The sequence below is a fragment of the Ipomoea nil genome, unplaced genomic scaffold (assembly GCF_001879475.1).
Source record: "Ipomoea nil cultivar Tokyo-kokei standard unplaced genomic scaffold, Asagao_1.1 scaffold3130, whole genome shotgun sequence".
Taxonomy (NCBI): Eukaryota; Viridiplantae; Streptophyta; class Magnoliopsida; order Solanales; family Convolvulaceae; genus Ipomoea; species Ipomoea nil.
The window spans coordinates 350,438-370,000 of record NW_017619558.1 but is presented as its reverse complement, the minus strand read 5'-3'; the positions used below and the strand labels follow the sequence as shown (position 1 = coordinate 370,000).

At 40.1% G+C, this 19,563-nt stretch overlaps 2 protein-coding genes across 2 annotated transcripts; both read left to right on the top strand.

Moving 5' to 3' along the window:
* Positions 1–846: 846 nt before the first annotated feature.
* LOC109166918 lies at positions 847–1,425 on the top strand. The gene has a single exon (XM_019315816.1). It carries the CDS (start codon positions 847–849, stop codon positions 1,423–1,425), a length of 579 nt encoding a protein of 192 aa, XP_019171361.1.
* A 12,052-nt stretch (positions 1,426–13,477) lies between these two features.
* On the top strand, positions 13,478–14,413 carry LOC109166917 (uncharacterized mitochondrial protein AtMg00810-like). The gene has a single exon (XM_019315815.1). It carries the CDS (start codon positions 13,478–13,480, stop codon positions 14,411–14,413), a length of 936 nt encoding a protein of 311 aa, XP_019171360.1.
* The last annotated feature ends 5,150 nt before the right edge of the window (positions 14,414–19,563 follow it).

Genomic DNA, 19,563 nt, shown 5'->3' with positions numbered 1-19,563 from the left:
CATATACATATATATACATATACATATATATATATATATATATATATATATATATATATATATATATATATATATATATATATATATATATATATGGATGGTTGCATTCAAATACAAACTCCCTTAAAATACAAACTCCCCTTAAAATACAAACTTGAGCTCGTGCACACATTAACATACTTACATGCACACAGGGTGCACTGCCAACAATTTATGGGATTAGCTCATGCACACATTAACATACTTACAGGCACACAGCGCGTATGAGGAAAAATCACAATCATCCATCAAAGCTCATGCACACATTAACATACTTGCATGCACACAATGCGTAGGAGGAAAAAATCACAACCATCCATCAAAGCCTGTGCACACATTAACATACTTACATGCACACCAGGCACACTGCCAACAATAACTAGGATTAGCTCGTGCACACATTAACATACTTACATGCAAACAGTTTGTATTTTAAGGAATGTTTGTATTTTAAGGGGGGTTTGTATTTGAAAATAATCCTATATATATATATATATATATATATATATATATATATATATATATATATATATATATATATATATATATATATATATATATATATATATTGATAGTGTTAGACTATGGTTTATTATTATTATTATTGTTGTTGTTATTATCTGGTGTATATTGTGTAGCTTAGATTAGTCCTAGTCTATAGCCTATTATTTAGTTCTCTCTCCTGAGATTATTATTATTGTAATCTGATTCTGTTATTCAATCAACCATTAGTTTCCACATTTATCTGGTATTAGTTAGCCAGTCAAAATCCTCCCAAATTTTTTCTCTCTCTCTTCCCCGTCGACAATGTCGAATAGTTCTGAGCGTACAGTGACTGCCACCGCTATCTCCTCCCCAAATAATTCGTACAACACCCTTACGAGTGCACATCACTTTGTGTCACTCAAACTCACGCACAGGAACTATCTATACTGGCGAACACAGGTGATTCCATTCCTCCGGGGTCAAGGTTTACTCGGCTACGTAGATGGTTCGCGTCCACAACCGTCGCCATTCCTGGAGCTTCCCGCCAGTGACAACTCCAGCGACGCTATCTCCGCCACGGAGAATCCAGCCTACGCCGCTTGGGTGCAACAAGACGCCTCCATTCTCTCCCTTTTGATCTCCTCCCTCTCCGAGGAGGTGATGTACCTCGCGCTCGGGCAAACCACCGCTCGCGGCGTCTGGACGGCGGCAGAAACGGCGTTGGGATCGTCCACGCAGGTGTGCTGCCTTAATCTGCTTGGGCAGATTCAATCCCTTCGCCAAGGTGACAGCTCCACCTCCGAATACCTAGGCCGGGTGCAGCATCTCGTTGAAGACCTCGCACTGGCCGGAAGGACCTTGACGCCGTCGGAGCAGAATCTGTATGTTTTCCGGGGTTGAGGCCGGAGTTCCGGGCTATGGCTTCTGCACTGGCGATCACCGGCACACCGGTGTCCATACCGCAGTTGGCCGATTACCTCCACGCGCAGCAATTCATCCACGAGGATGATTTTCCGACATACAAACCAGCAACAGCGAGCGGACCTCCCTCGGCGTTGTACGCGGATCGGGGTCGACGTCAACATGGAGACGACGGCCGGTAGTCACGTGGTGGCGGAGGTCGTGGCAGCAACCAGCGCCATGGCAGAGGAGGTCGTGGCCGGAATGGCAGGTTGCGCTGCCAGATTTGCAGGTTGCAGGGGCACTCCGCTGCCTTTTGTTATCGGCGATACTCCGAGCCTCCGCCATCAGAGGCTCACATAGCTGTCGCAGGTGAAGGATCAGCGCCGGCATCTTCGCTGTCGGTCACGTCTTGGCTGCGGGACACGGGGGCTTCCACGCATGCAACCCCGGATTCCAGCATGATCACACATTCCGAGGACTATCACGGTGACGATACCCTGCGAGTGGGTAATGGCACAGGTTTGGCGATCTCGCGTGTGGGTCATGCAGCAATTCTGTCCGTTAATAAGTCTTTAAAACTATCTAATATTTTGCGTGTCCCTGAACTGTCCGCGTCATTATTATCTGTTAACCGTTTCACTAGAGATAATAATTGTTATTTTGAGTTTCACCCCACCTTTTTTTGTTGTGAAAGACTGCACCACTCAGGCAGTCTTGCTTAGAGGACCAAGCTCGGGGGGCTTATATTCGCTATCCGTTCCCAGTGCACATTATGCGTTTATCTCGGCTCGTGCCACTTCCACGGTCTGGCATCAGTGTCTCGGTCACCCACATGGTCAAGCTCTCCATCGTGTCTTACGGGAGTGCCCCGTTGAGTCAAATAAAGTTGCAATTCCCAAATTATGTTCTCCGTGTCAACTTGGCAAATCTGCCCGATTTCCTTTAGATAGGGTAGTCAAGTTCAATAATAATGTATTCGATCTTATTTTTACTGATATATGGGGCCCCGCGCCAATCATTTCTGCAGATTGATCCCGCTATTTTGTACTTTTCGTAGATGATAACACCCGCTATTGTTGGTATTATCCTCTACGACTCAAAACCGATATATATAAAAGTTTTGACCTTTTTCGGGCGACGGTAGAACGTACGTTTTCACGTTCTATCAAGTCCATTCAATCCAACTTGGGAGGGGAATACCAAAAATTACACAAACTATTCTCCAAATTAGGGATCGTTCATAGACAGTCATGTGCCTATACGCACGAGCAAAACGGTCGTGTTGAACGCCAGCATCGGCACATTGTCGAGACCGGCTTAGCATTAATGGCACAAGCGTCTGTCTCACAACGTTATTGGGACCACGCGTTTGAAACAACCACCTTCCTAATCAATCGTCTTCCGTCTGTGTAACACCCCTTAAAAACATGCTATTTAAAAGCCTTAAACATGCAGATAACCGAACTAAACAACAAACACATCGGAAGACTGGAAGATAGATAGATAGACATAATCCGGAACACGGGGTGTTATGCCACGTTCACCAAAAGGATGAACGCACTGGCAACATCTGCAATGTTTACATCTAAACCCATTGTCTCAAAGTTCTATATCTAAGCTGGCACACAGGCCACAAAACGAAAGGGGGAAGCTATACTAGCAAGCACTAGACCGCGCACTCGTCTAGACATCACTTGAAAGAACACAATAAAACATGGGACGACGCCTGGTCAGCGAATAATGCTGGTAACCCACCAATACATGTGAAATATCATCTACTATACTAATAAGAGCCCAAGAGAGTTAGGCCTATAATGGGTAGAAAAAATGGCGGTTAAATTTTTTAATCAAATGAGTGGCTCAGATTGATCAGATTTTAATTTTTCCTTAATATTTCCTAATTTATCCTTAATGAATATGATTATCCGTTAACTTTTCCGTTAAATATTCTCTTTTCCGTTAATTTCTGTTAGTTCACCGTTAACTTACTCATTGATTTCAATAAGAAAGGTCTTAGGTTCGAACCTCATCCCAATTGGCATAATTAGTATTCTATTTTACTCTTATTAAATTAAAAATAATAATATAGTAGCTACAACAAAAAATAATATATATGCATTTATTTAATTTAGAATTATGTGTCTACAATGTCTTTATTCAAAAAAAAAAAAATTATTCATTGTCAATAAATTAAATAAGAGAAATAATTTCATTAGTTATATTGTCTTTATTTTTCTCTAATATAAAAATTCTTTACATTCAAATTCATCAATTGATTATATTCGCTACATTGTCCATACAATGTCTTTATCAAAAAAAAAAAAAAAGTTATTCATTATCAATAAATTAATTAAGAGAAATAATTTTATTAGTTATATTGTCTTTATTTTTCTCCAATGTAAAAATTCTTTACATTAAAATTCATCAAATGATTATATTCACTACATTGTCTATTGTGTTTTTTTGTGCACTATTTTTTAATTAAATATCAAAGTTATAATACAAAATAATGCTATATATTTATTTCCCAAGTATTTTATTAATACAATGATAAAACTTAAAAAATATAATTAATAAAGCCAATCATATTAACTACTTGGGGGATTTGTTGACAAAAAGAGTATTCAAATCACACAACATATTGAAGTGAGAACTACCCGCAATGTCCTTGTTAATTTGACAATCAGCATTAGCGGGTTAACGTTAGCAGATTATATTAGCGGATTTGACCAGCGAATTATATCAATGATTGGTAAAAAGATATTTGAAAAAATAATTGTTTAGATTAACATGTAAAATGACCAAAGGGTATACATATATTTAATAATAATAATAATAATAATAATAATAATAATAATAATAATAATAATAATAATAATAATAATCATAATAATAATAATAATTGTTTTAAAAATAAAAAATAAAAAATAATAATTAAGCCAATCATATTAACTACTTGGGGGATTTATTATCAAACAGAGTATTGAAATTACACAACAACTTGGAATGGGAAACGACCTCGCAATGTCCTTGTTTGGCAATCAACAGTTAGCTCTTCAATATTAGTATATATTTCATATTTTATGCCCTAATTTTTATTTGCTCTCCCTTATGTCTCGTATTTGGTTTCAACCATACTTATACAATTATTTTATTGACAATTATAATCAATTTTAATGTCCTTGTTTGGCAATCAGCAGTTAGCTCTTCAATATTAGTATATATTTCATATTTTATGCCCTAATTTTTATTTGCTCTCCCTTATGTCCCGTATTTGGTTTCAACCATACTTATACAATTATTTTATTGACAATTATATTTTAATTATATTATCTTGCATTTGTAAACTTAGAATTACCTATTTAAATACGCAAATTCACCATTGAATTATCTATGCATGAATAATTCCAATATAATCTTACCTTGATATACTTTAAAGTACTTATTAAAAAAAAAACATTGGGCATTATCACAATCGCGCAATGCGCGTAAAAAACTAGTACATAGATAAGATATAAGTTGTAAAGCCATTTTCGAAACGGAATACATATATATAAGTACAAAACCAAGAGTAATTGTCAACACAAGACTCAACACTCTCAACAAGAACACGGGAACACATCCCAAGACCACAAAGAACAACACGACTCATAAGAAGTCTCAAGGTATGATCTATCACCACACAATAGATCAAAACCCGACATGCATAACGCAAAGGAATAAGACTCACCCACGGCACCACATGCAAGGCAACACTTGCCCATGTGACTACACACGTCACAAGAAGAGAATTCAGAACAACGGCTACGCAAGCCCTCGTGACATCACCCATCACGAGTTGATATGCCTTCCTTATGCCCGGTTCCAACCTTATTGCTACCCCCAACCTTGTATCTTCATCCAACCATTACCTCCAGGACCCCTGTACTTTCTTAGTCCAACCTTTTCCCTCCTGGGACCGTCGTCCCCCACCAACAAACCACCAACAAAACCACCAATTTCATAGTACACGAGGGTACCGTACACACACACGGCAACACATGCCACCCAAGAAATACGTGAACCTTACACAAAGGTCAAACCTCCATAATCACGTCACGGCCACCACGAGGACCGCTGCAATACCTTGGTGACTAGTGTCCCATACCACTAATCGTGCAATCCAGGTAAAGCCACACACACATCACACCTCAACAGGAATCAATCAACGGATCACAACGAAGATATGAAACCAGACTCAATCAAGGAATGGATCACAGTCCAACAACAACAACGATGAATAACACAAGTTATCATCACCAAGGAAGGTACAAACAACACACACGCTAGCATTTAAACACCGAACCAGCATGCTTATCAAACGGGTAAACCAAACGTAGTTCCAAAGAACACACAAAACTCATCACGGTTCAACGAAACACAATGTTGAACACTTAACACGATTCAAGACACCAAAACCTACATGGAATCCTACCATATAGTTCTAGACATACGAAACATCAAGAAGACACTCAAATAGTTCCACAAAAGAACATCGGGAAGTCAAAATACCAAATACCGAGTCAAAAGAATCACAGGGAACAAATCCCGAACAACATCACAACACGTACCCGTGGGTAGGCTCACGGGTAGGCCTCTACCAGCGGTTCCGCCCGTGGGTACAGGTCACCTGAAATGTGTACCCCGCGGGTGGGCGGCGGGTTGGACCCCTACCCGGCGTTCCGCCCGCGGGTACACCCCTGTACCACAAATAATCCCTTCGGGGATTTTCAACTCCAAGCTCAAATTCAAGTCCAAAACATATGCCAAATCTCACCCAATACAACAAAATGACGTGAATCAAAGGAAATGCCTAGCAATGGCACAAATGAACCCTAAACACAAGCTCTAGATATGCATTTTCACATGTCAATGCATAAACACTCACATTTCATAGCAAAACACATGTAGAATCCAAGAAATCACATATAGGTAAGCAAAATAGATTTTGTAGAGCATCTGTTACCTCTTGTAGACTAAAGACTTCACTTTACACCTCAACAAGCTCCTCTCAAGGCTCACCTTCCAAACCCACTTCAAGAGCATACCAAAAGATCATAAAGATCTTATCTTTAAGAAAAGACACCTAAGATAAAACCAAAAACACAAGATGAACTTAGATCTTACCCTCCTAGATGCCCAAATATATGAAAGGTTGAATCTTGGAAGCAACTCTTGAAGTTTTGGCAAGGCTCCAACTTGGCTTGGAAGAAAAGCTACCCACCTTTTTAGAGAGAAGATGGAGCTAGGGATATTTAGAAAGTGTCTGGAAAGAATGATGGTGGTCTACTAGGTTAGGTTAAAATACCTACACCAAGTGAAAGGTGAAGAATACCCTTACTAACATAAGGAAGTTTAAGGAACAAGGGAACTCCTTACAAAGCTCAAGGTACAACTTTGACTTTGGGGTTGACTAGTCAATTACTAGGCCTCAACTATTAAATTTCAGGAATTTAAGGAATTAAATTACAAATTGAAATAGGATTAATTACTTAATTAATCCCTTAATTGAATTTGGATTTCGGGATGTCACATCCTCTCCCCCTTCAAAGAAGCTTCGTCCTCGAACCTTGGGTACGACGAATTAAAAGCAAACGGTGATAGGAAACAACATTGTGACAAGAGGTTCAAGAACAAACTCTTTTGGTCAAAACTCAAAAGAATCCACAAGAATTTCAAAGCAAGAAACTAGGCATGTCAATTCAAGGATTGACAAGAGTTTAACAAACGGATAAATTGAGCATCAAGAACTCTAGCCTCAACACTAACACCGACTTCTAGTCAACCGCTAAGAACTAAACAACCAACACCAACTACTACTAAGCTAAACAACAAAGCAACAAGCAAGAACAAGCTTAAAAGCCAACAACAACTAAGCGGTAACAACGACTAGGAAGAAAGCAACAAAAAAGAAAAGACAACCGAGATTACCACAACAGAAGCTAGAACGCCTCACTCTCCGACTCCTCGGCCTCCTCAGATTCTTCTTCATCTTCTCCTCTGCGGCTTGAATTGGCTTCAATCTGGTCTAGCCTCTGGTTCACTGCGACAAACTGTGTCTTCATGTAGGCGAAACCCTCCTCGATCATGCGGTTCTGCTGACGAAGCAAGGCGACAACACGCTCCTCATGCGTCATGAAGTCGTGCTCCCTCTTGGTGCGAGCTTCCCTTCTTCGTCGGTTCTCTTCACTTTCCGAGTCACTTTCTCCGGCCTCAACAGCTTCCGATGCCTCCACCTCATCCTCCCGATCGGCTTCATCCTCAGCTTCTTCATCGCCTCCCAAACTCTGAACTGCGAGGCTCAACTTCCAGGTGTGAATCCCAAGCTCTGTTGCCAACTCTGCTCTTTCCTCCGGTGCTTTCCTTGCCACTTCTTCAAGCGTGATGTAATCACCATCTTCCAACTGAAACAAATTACAACTCCGAAGATTGGTAGCCTCCAACACCACTTTCCCACGGCCTTCGGAAGACAACCATCCACGCTTACACCCTTTCTAACCAAAATCCAGCTCAACACCATCCCATACGGTAGACTTTTCCGGTTATGATCCCGACAGAAAACCATATGCTGCAACATCAAAGCTAGCAAGTTGAACTTAACCATATTATTGAGGCAAAAGGCAAAGGTGCACTGCAACTTTCCCAACAACTTGCTTTTGTTGTTGTTAGGTAACAAACAATCCGATACCAATATAACCAAAATCCGTTGCTCCGCGGACAACCACTTTTTCTCCGGCCTTGAGGCTTGAGTGAAACCACTCGTACGACCCAACAAATAACTCAAATAGTCCCGGTACCCCATAGTATCCGTACTAATCCAAGAATGACCACTATACTGAGCAACTCCTGAAGCAGATAAATTCAAAAGCTGAGCCAGCCTCTTTTCAGAAAGCACAACCTTCACACCTCTCACTTTAGAAGTGATCTCAAGCTTATCACCCTCCTTTGTCACAACCATGTGACGATAAAATTCCTTTACCAAACTCGGGTAAGTCTCGGCCCTTATGGCGAGAAATCCATCCAACAAACCTTGGAATCTAAGCATGTCCAACAAAGAATTAGGAAAAGATTCCGGATCAAAAGCTTTACCTTCAAGAACAAGGTAATGGGCATCCACCCATTCCGCTTTTCTTGCCAAACTTGACCTTCTAGGCATGATTGAAGATGACCCAAAGCTCAACAAAAAGGACCCAAGGCTTCTCCTCTTTTTCTTCTTTCTCTCTCGCTTGCTCGGCTTCTCTCTCTCTCTCGGCAACGCAGCTCCGGCGGGCGGCGAACGACAGCAGCGGTCGGCGGCGAACGGTGGTGGTGCGGCAGGTTGGTGGTGTGGCGACGGGGGGGGGGGGGGGGGGGGGGGGGGGGGGGGGGGGAGGGCAAAGAATAGGTTTGGGTTTGAAACTCAAGGGTTACAATAAAACATTTTGGCTTGACTTTCAAGCTACACAAGAAAGGATTTTTTTTTTTTTTTTTTTGGTATGGATTTGCTATTTTCAACTTTCAAAGAATACTTGGAAAAATCTAGAGGATTCTCAAAAGAATAGTTGCAAGAATGACCAAATATAAGGATTGTAGAATTAACCCAAGCACAAATCATTCCAAAGATGGATAGCTAACTTCACAACGAAACTTATATGTCAAACTAAAGAAGTCACTTAACAAGAAGAGTTTACACTTAACTCCAAAGGAATCATTACCAAAGAAAAGCATACCAAGGATTGCCAAGTAACTTAAATAGACAACAACGAAACACAAGATAACACTCAAGACAACGAAGAACACGATACTCGCGAAAAAAAAACAAGGATAGGCTAGGAAAGGATTACCTGCCAGCTCCTCCTCCACCAAACCCTCGGACTCTACCTGCGAACGCGCCATCACAAAGACCCTCCCAGGTGGCCTAGCTCCAATTGCTCCACGACCCGAACTACCTCCCGATGCTCCTCCGGCTGCCGGGGGTGGCGGCAACGCCCTCTGATTGGCTTGCTGGGGACACTCCGCGACTTTGTGGCCACGATCTCCACAACGAAAACACCGAAGCACTTGGCCATGACAATCTTAGCCCACGTACACCTTCCCACAACTTCGGCATGGAAACAACTTAGCTTGATTCCCATGCTCCATCTGGTTAGGTCCTTGAGAAGAGGATGACACGTTCTTGGCCTGAAAACCCGGTCGTGGCTTCTTAAAGGTGGAAGAACCTCCGCTCTCGACCCTCTTCCTGGCTAGCTCATAGGATCCTCTCTGAAGCTGTTGAACGCAATACAGATCGGCGGCACTCACGTAAGCGTCCTTAAGAGAACTCGGCCTACTCACAGTCAAAGCTTTTCGCGCCTCATAGTTCAAACCGGCCACGAATTTCTCGACTTTAGCGAGCTCCGTAGGCACGAGCATCCTAGCAAAACGTGCCAACTCCAAGAACTTCTTGTGGTATTCGACCACAGACAGAGATCCTTGCTGCATGTGGAGAAACTGTTCATACATGGCAGCTCGCATATGTGCTGGGTAAAACCTCTCGCGCATCCTGTCCTTAAGCGCGGACCAGTCGAACTCAGGTTCTTCAAGGTAAGCCGGACCCTCATGTAACACCCCTTAAAAACATGCTATTTAAAAGCCTTAAACATGCAGATAACCGAACTAAACAACAAACACAGCGGAAGACTAAAAGATAGATAGATAGACATAATCCGGAACATGGGGTGTTATACCACGTTCACCTAAACGATGAACGCACCGGCAACATCTGCAATGTTTACATCTAAACCCATTGTCTCAAAGTTCTATATCTAAGCTGGCACACAGGCCACAAAACGAAAGGGAAAAGCTATACTAGCATGCACTAGACCGCGCACTCGTCTAGACATCACCTGAAAGAACACAATAAAACATGGGACGACGCCCGGTCAGCGAATAATGCTGGTAACCCACCAATACATGTGAAATATCATACATAGTTAAGATATAAGTTGTAAAGCCATTTTCGAAACGGAATACATATATATAAGTACAAAACCAAGAGTAATTGTCAACACAAGACTCAACACTCTCAACAAGAACACGGGAACACATCCCAAGACCACAAAAAACAACATGACTGACTTACAAGAAGTCTCAAGGTATGATCTATCACCACACAATAGATCAAAACCCGACATGCATAACACAAAGGAATAAGACTCACCCACGGCAACACATGCCAAGGCAACACTTGCCCATGTGACTACACACATCAAAAGAAGAGAATTCACAACAACGGCTACGCAAGCTCTCGTGATATCACCCATCACGAGTTGATATGCCTTCCTTATGCCCTGTTCCAACCTTATGGCTACCGCCAACCTTGTATCTTCTTGCAACCATTACCTCCAGGACACCTGTACTTCTTAGTCCAACCTTTTCCCTCCTGGGACCGTCGTCCCCCACCAACAAAACACCAACAAAACCACCAATTTCATAGTACACGAGGGTACCGTACACACACACGGCAACACATGCTACCCAAGAAATACGTGAACCTTACACAAAGGTCACAACTCCATAATCACGTCACGGCCACCACGAGAACCGTTGCAATAGCTTGGTGACTAGTGTCTCATACCACTAATCGTGCAATCCAGGTGAAGCCACACACACATCACACCTCAATAGGAATCAATCAACGGATCACAACGAAGATATGAAACCATACTCAATCAATGAATGGATCACAGTCCAACAACAACAACGATGAATAACACAAGTTATCATCACCAAGGAAGGTACAAACAACACACACGCTAGCATTTAAACACCGAACCAGCATGCTTATCAAACGGGTAAACCAAACGTAGTTCCGAAGAACACACAAAACTCATCACAGTTCAACGAAACACAATGTTGAACACTTAGCATGATTCAAGACACCAAAACCTACATGGAATTCTACCATATAATTCTAGACATACGAAACATTAAGAAGACACTCAACTAGTTCCACAAAAGAACATCGGGAAGTCAAAAGACCTAATACCGAGTCAAACGATCACGGGGAACAAATCCCGAACAACATCACCACACGTACTCGCGGTTCCGCCGGCTGGTACAGGTCACCTGAAATGTGTACCCTGCGGGTGGGCGGCGGGTTGGACCCCTACCCGCCGTTCCGCCCCCGGGTACACCCATGTACCACAAATAATCCCTTTGGGGATTTTCAACTCCAAGCTCAAATTCAAGTCCAAAACATGCCAAATCTCACCCAATACAACAAAATGACTTGAATAAAAGGAAATGCCAAGCAATGGCACAAATGAACCCTAAACACAAGCTCTAGATATGCATTTTCACAAGACAATGCATAAACACTCACATTTCATAGCAAAACACATGTAGAATCCAAGAAATCACATATAGGTAAGCAAAATAGATTTTGTAGAGCATGGGTTACCTCTTGTAGACTAAAGACTTCACTTTACCCCTCAATAAGCGCCTCTCAAGGCTCACCTTCCAAACCCACTTCAAGAACATACCAAAAGATCATAAAGATCCTATCTTTAGGAAAAGACACCTAAGATAAAACCAAAAACACAAGATGAACTTAGATCTTACCCTCCTAGATGCCCAAATATATGAAAGGTTGAATCTTGGAAGCAACTCTTGAAGTTTTGGCAAGGCTCCAACTTTGCTTGGAAGAAAAGCTACCCACCTTTTTAGAGAGAAGGTGGAGCTAGATTTTTAGAAAGTGTAAGGAAAGAATGAAGGTGGTCTACTAGGTTAGGTTACAATACTAACACCAAGTGAAAGGTCAAGAATACCCTTAATAACATAAGGAAGTGTAAGGAACAAGGGAACTCCTTACAAAGCTCAAGGTACAACTTTGACTTTGCGGTTGACTAGTCAATTACTAGTCCCCAACTATTAAATTTCAGGAATTTAAGGAATTAAATTACAAATTGAAATAGGATTAATTACTTAATTAATCCCTTAATTGAATTTGGATTTTGGGGTGTCACAGTCTGCTCCCCTCCTGTTTGATACATCATATTATCGCCTTTATAAGGCCCCTCCCACGTACACATATTTACGTGTGTTTGGGTGCCTTTGTTTTCCCTATCTACACCCATATAACCGTCATAAAATCGAGTATCGGTTAAGTCCTTGTGTCTTCTTAGGTTATCCACCATCCTTTAGGGCTTACCGCTGCATGAACCTTAACACCGGGAAAACCTATACTTGTCGTCATGTCCGCTTTAATGAATCTATTTTTCCTTTTGCAACAAATAGTGCCAAAACTCGAGAAGTGCCGCCTGATATACCAAGTGTACCATGGGGCTCCAGTCCCGTTCTCCAAGGTGGTAGCTGTACCATACCAGCACTAGCGCCGCTTGTCCCTCCGTGTGCTCAAACTCACGCACCAAGGAAACGGCATCCCAAGGCCCAACCCCTGGAACAGGGCCATGTCATGCGGCACCCACAATGGCGAGACGCTATGGACCAAGAGTTCAACGTGTTACTGCATAACAACACGTGGCATCTAGTTCCTACTACACCGAACATGAACATTGTAGGGTGCAAATGGTTGTTTCGCACTAAGCGCAAAGCCGATGGTTAGGTAGAGGGCTACAAGGCAAGACTGGTGGCCAAAGGCTTTAACTAGATTGCAGGCGAGGACTTTTTTGAGACGTTTAGCCCATTGGTCAAATCGACCACAGTTCGGATATTGGTGTCATTCGCCATATCACGCGGGTGGACACTCCGTCAGCTGGATGTCCACAACGCTTTCTTGAATGGGCACTTGTCAGAAACTGTCTACATGCGACAGCCTCCGGGATATGAGGATCCCGATCACCTCGATCATGTCTTCCACCTACAGCGTTCCTTATATGGGCTCAAATAGGCCCCACGAGCCTTGTTTCACCGCCTGCATGATTTCTTACTCGTTACAGGGTTTGTTGCCTCCAAAAAAAATGTATCTTTGTTTCACTATTCAGTTGCGGATTCCCGTGTCTTCCTGCTTGTCTATGTGGACGACATCATCATGCTAGGCAATGATGCTGTCTTGGTTGAGTCCCTACTTCAGCGACTAGCGACGGCGTTTGAAATCCGGGATCTTGGGGCACCCACGTTCTTCCTCGGCATAGAAACCATAACTGTTTCGGATGGTATGATTCTCACACAACGATGGTACATGCGAGACATTTTGCAACGGGTAGGCATGACTGACTGCAAGCCGCTAGCCACACCAGCGTCCGTCAGTCAACCAGTGAGCCAGTCCACTGACCCCTTTGACAACCTGACACAGTACAGGCGTCTAGCGGGGGCTCTCCAGTATCTTTCCATCACTCGCCCGGACATATCCTATGCGGTCAACCGCCTATGTCAATTTATGCACAGTCCCACACAGGAGCATTGGGGTCTGCTCAAACGTGTCCTCCACTATATAAAGGGGACGCTCGACTACGGGCTTCGCATCTCTCCATCCAGGTCCTCAGAAATTCATGCTTACTCAGACTCTGACTGGGCCGGATGTCCAGTGGATCGTAAGTCTACCAGCGGTTATGCTGTTTTCATAGGTATCAACCTTGTCTCATGGGTCTCTAGGAAACAGCGTACAGTGGCCCGTTCATCGACCGAAGCTGAATATAAAGGCTTAGCAGACGTCTGTGCGGAAGTGACATGGGTTCTATCGTTGCTGCGAGAGTTGGGCCTCGACTCTTCGGCGCCACCGACTCTATGGTGTGACAACCTCGGAGCTACATACCTGCGCGCCAACCCAGTTTTCCATGCACGCACCAAACATGTCGAGGTGGACTACCACTTTGTCCGGGACAAAGTCTCGTCTGGGGAGTTTCAGGTTCACTTCGTCTCCACCAAGGATCAGCTCTCCGACATTTTTACCAAACCGCTCCCAGCAGCACACTTTGGTGTCCTTCGTACCAAGCTCAATGTGGTGTGCCACCCACCTTGCTCTTGAGGGGGCGTGTTAGACTATGGTTTATTATTATTATTATTATTATTATTATTATTATTATTATTATTATTATTATTATTATTATTATTATTGTTATTATCTGGTGTATATTGTGTAGCTTAGATTAGTCCTAGTCTATAGCCTATTAGTTAGTTCTCTCTCCTGAGAGTATTATTATTGTAATCTGATTCTGTTATTCAATCGATCATCAGTTTCCACATTCATCAATAGATAAAAATTATAATTAATTAAATATTTACATTTATATAATACATTATATTTATTAAATATAAATATTAAATAATGTGCAAGGGTATTTTGGTATTTGTGATATATAAAAACTATTCCCAAGAGCATGTGAATAGCTAATAGCAAGGCCCCCGTAGAAATGACTATTCTCTTTGAAAAGGTAATAGCTCATTCCTAGGAATGTTATTACCATGACGAATTGACCAAACCAAACAATGGAATAGGTCTATTCCAATGAATGTTATTCCATTCCTGACCTATTATATGAACTAAACATGCCAGAATAATATTCCTAATGTCTATTAGTAAAGCAAACAATACAATGCAATTTCTATTCTATTCTTTACATATTCCAATCTCCATGGAATAGTATTCATATTCCCTTAAATATAATTATGTGAACTAAACATATTGTAGGGCTGCTCACTTATCGGTTCATTAAAAAGTATGGAATTATAACTATAAACATTAACGATTAATAAAAGTACATGTACTTTTTATTTTTCCCTCAATTGTGTGCCAAATTGAAATGTAGGACTTGTCTTTTAATTTGTTTAAATTTGATCTCTTGTGACAAAATTCAGTAACGTCATTCTCAATTAAGATTTTATGAAGACTTTCTTGTAATTTCACATTTCTTGCATGCTTTTCCAAGGTTTTAGTATGCACCTATATTAAGAATAAACACGTACAATTAATAGATTTTGTTGATATTGGGTTAATGTTTTAGAAAAATAGAATTCCCAAAATTAAAATGTAATTTGCCAAGACTTTGTGGTCTAATGGCACCCCGTGGGTTGCACTCCCATATGGAAGGGAGTAGGTTTGAACCTCGGTAGAGGCGGCATTGACTCTTTGTGTTTCAAAACTCCTTGCCATCAATTGATGACACCATAAGACTCAACTTGTTCCTTTTGTCCATGGTCAAAATTTTAGTGAATATGTCGAAGGCACGTATTTATGTCCGGCATGTTATAGAAGACTCAACTTGTTCCTTTTCTCCATGGTCAAAATTTTAGTGGATATGTTGAAGGCACGTATTTATGTCCGGCTTCATTTATTAAGGTTCCAGATGATTGTCCTATTGTAGCTATGCTCTAGATGAGTGTTCCATTTTAGCTCGACTCCGAATGTGTGTTCCATTGTAGTTGCGCTTCGGATGAATGTTCCGTTGTAGTTGCGCTTTGGATAAGTGTTCTATATTGTAGATGCAATGATGCATATATAAATTAAGAAGGAAAAGGGCATGTGTGGTGGGCATTCCCGATGGATGTATGAGAGGGCAGGAGTAGCAGGCGGCAGATGTGGGGGAGAGGAGCCGGAGAGGGACGTTTCCTTGCCCTCTTTTAAAGCTTTCCTCCATTCATCTGTTCTTTTCATACTTATTACTCCTACTACAACTACACACACATGTATAAAATATATTATCCATTATTCAATTAATTTAAACAATAAATTTTATATATATATATATATATATATATTAAGGTACACACATACATCAAAAACCCTAAAAAGCTTTCTGCTCAAAGCTGCAGTCTTGTGTCCACAGGTCAATTTGATGCACTCCAATCAAATGACCAAAACATTCCAAAACGTTACCTTAATAGAGACCTCCGCTTCCTTCTCCGCCTCCTTAGGGTTCCAAAATATTGTTCACATGTTTTTTTTTTTTTTTTTTTTCAATATGTTCACCTATTGTGCAGATGTATTATGTATATATATTGTTCTCTTTTATTTATTTTCAATTTATGTAAGAGAATGTTCGTCAGTTTTTAAATTAAAAAAAAAAAAACAAAACGACTAATCTTTATTACTAAAATCATTTGAAAGAACATTACAAAGAAAGATCAGGGAGGAGGGTAGGTTACCTATTCCTTGCAACCTGACTCAGAAACGGACTGCCGTGCTAGAGTATGGGTTGCCCGATTCACAAATCGCTTAACAAAAGAGACAGACACATGGATAAATCAATTAAGCCTATCTTTGATATCTAACACAATCAGATCAAATTAAAAGAGGAATCTCCTAAGGTGAACAACACTACTTTAAAAAAGCATATATTTTGTGAGGTAGCTAGATTACACTAAGAAGACCGTGTGTAACGGACTCGACCAAGAGGATATTAGAAAGAATCAAACTCGAGACCTTCATGTACAAGAATTATACTACACCTACTTGGTCACCTATTTTGAGGCTATGCGTGAACTCTTTTTTAATTCTGTGATTAACCGATTCACATGTATTTAATAAATATAACAAAGCGAAAGCTAAGAGTAATAAGTATGAGGAGTAAAACATAGTTTTTTTTTTTTTTTTTTTTTTTTTTTTTTTTTTTTTTTTAATTCCCTCCATTTCATTTTTGAGTAGTATTGACTCTATTACAATGTAATATCTGTTCATAATTACTTTCTCAACCAACTAAAGCAAAGAGGCAATATCGCTCTAGTTTGGCAGTGTTAGCAATATTATATTTATGTTACATATTTATGTTACACTTGTTTAATAATGTAATAGGTTAGGACTCTGTGGCTTTCCTATTAGATAGGGATACTATACGGTAGGTTGTTTTAGCTATTAGTATTGTATTCCTATTCCAGTGTAACTGAATAACATTATCGATTGTCTCATCGGCAGAGCTTATTTAGAAGCTTATAACTTATTTGAAGTTACTAATAAGCTATAAGCTCTGTTTCATAATATTTCCAAAATAAGCTAGTAGCTTATTTTGAAAGGTTACCTTAGATAGTGTGTAGGGATGGCAATTGAACCCGCCCCCGATGGGGAAAATCGTTCCCCGCCCCGACGGGGATGGGTTCGGGGATTTATTTCGGGGAACGGGGCCGGGGATGGGGGGAATTTTCCAATCCCCGCCGGGGACGGGGACGGGGACGGGGAGGGCATTCCCCGCCCCGGCCCCGACCCCGATCCCCGATCCCCGCCCCGTCCCCGAATCCCTAACTAATAATATTAATATTATATATAAATTAATATCTCTCTTGTATATATTTAATCATATTCTTGAATTTCCATGTAATTAGTATTCTAGTTTAGGTACATACATTTTATGTTCATTGTTACCGTAATACCGTACATATATCTTGTATAAATAGGCTATGTTTATTTGTTTAAATTATTATTGAACATCAATGTATTATATTCTTCATTCTCTATCTCTGCATATTCTCATGGTATTAGTAGATGATTTTTTTTTTCATCTTTGCGATTTAAGATTTTTCCTTAACAAAATTGTGTTTCTCTAGTTTTGTTAAGAATGCATATATTATATTATGTGTGTTTTTTAAAATAAAAAAAAAAAAAAAAAAGTAAGCACGAATCAAAACGGGGCGGGGATTCCCCGTCCCCGAAAAATCCCTGCGGGGACGGGGATGGGGAATAATTCCCCATCCCCGCCGGGGAACGGGGCGGGGACGGGGAATGGGGGGACATTTCGGGGACGGGGACGGGGACCCCATTCCCCGCCCCCGCCCCGCCCCGTTGCCATCCCTAATAGTGTGAGTTTCAAAAGAACACGTAGCTTCCTAAGTTTTTTATTTATTTTTTATTTATTTATTTTTTTTTATTTTATACTTATTATTTTAAATAAATAACATCTTATACCACTCTCAATTAAAATCCTTTAGGGTTTTTCTCTTCTCTTGTACTTTTGTCCATCCTCTCACAATTATTATTATTATTATTATTATTATTATTATTATTATTATTATTATTATTATTATTATTATTATTATTATTGTTATTCATCCTCTCCCAATTATTTGTTAATATGTACAGTTTAGTGTGGAGACCCAAATTGATGTTATTATTACCACATTTGCACTACGTAATTATATTTGGAAAAATTCACAAAATGGCATGCATGATGTTTAATATGCTTAAGCATGATCTAGATTACGTACTGCGCAATAAACTTCAAGATTCAAGTAATAATAAAGAGATATTTTTTTTAAAAAAAAAATAATAAACAATAATGAAATACTAAAAACAAAAGTCTAACACAATGATGGTATACATGTTACGGAGTGACTATTTGTAAGTAATTTTAAGAAACATTGTTGATTCATTCTACAGGTTTTTATTATATTTTTACCTGGTCAAGGAATAAACAGTAAAAAGAGAATTTAGTAATCATATAAAACACAGCAGGCCAGGAAGACATTGCAAAAAATTCTAACTGAATATATTAAATATTTGTTGTATGCTAGGGTTATGAGGTTGATTAAAATACAATCTCCTCTAATTATTTTTATATTTATAATTTGTCCAGTCATCACCTATAATTATATATGAGTGGAGGTCAAACTTTTTGTTTTTTTAAATTAAAAGAAAAACAAAAAATCACAAACATAAGAATTTTCTAATATACAATAATAATGTCTTACTTTCAAAAGAAAATTTTCTTAGTTAGGGTTTGATGGAGGCATAGAGCTAGAGGCCAAGTCCAAAATTTTGTCATTGAAACGTTGGGCTGACTACTACAACAAGTATAAAGAAATACAATTGTTCATTTTTGTCATAATCAAACGTCTACTACTAGCCAAAAGTTATAGTGACCTTCCAAGCCTCTGCCAAACAATTCCCTCACAACACCTATATATCAGCCTCAAATGTTCTTAAGGTCAAGTGTGTTTACTACTAGACCAAAAGGTATAACTAATAACAAAGATATAACTTCATTTCCTTATACTTGAGTTGCAATTATTGCAATGTTTCAATGATAAGAGGTTGGACTTGCCTCTCAAACTCTCTGTGCATTCCAACACCTTCGCTACTAGCTATAACTTTTGACATATTGATAAACGCTTGATCCTGACATTTAACTTGAAGTTATTACATCTATCTCTTCCTTCTATTTAATTTCTTTTTTTTTTTTTAAAGTAAAA

Bases quoted from the DNA above. Each gene is read 5' to 3' on its own strand.
- LOC109166918 (XM_019315816.1), top strand. From the start codon at position 847: ATGTCGAATAGTTCTGAGCGTACAGTGACTGCCACCGCTATCTCCTCC.
- LOC109166917 (XM_019315815.1), top strand. From the start codon at position 13,478: ATGCTAGGCAATGATGCTGTCTTGGTTGAGTCCCTACTTCAGCGACTA.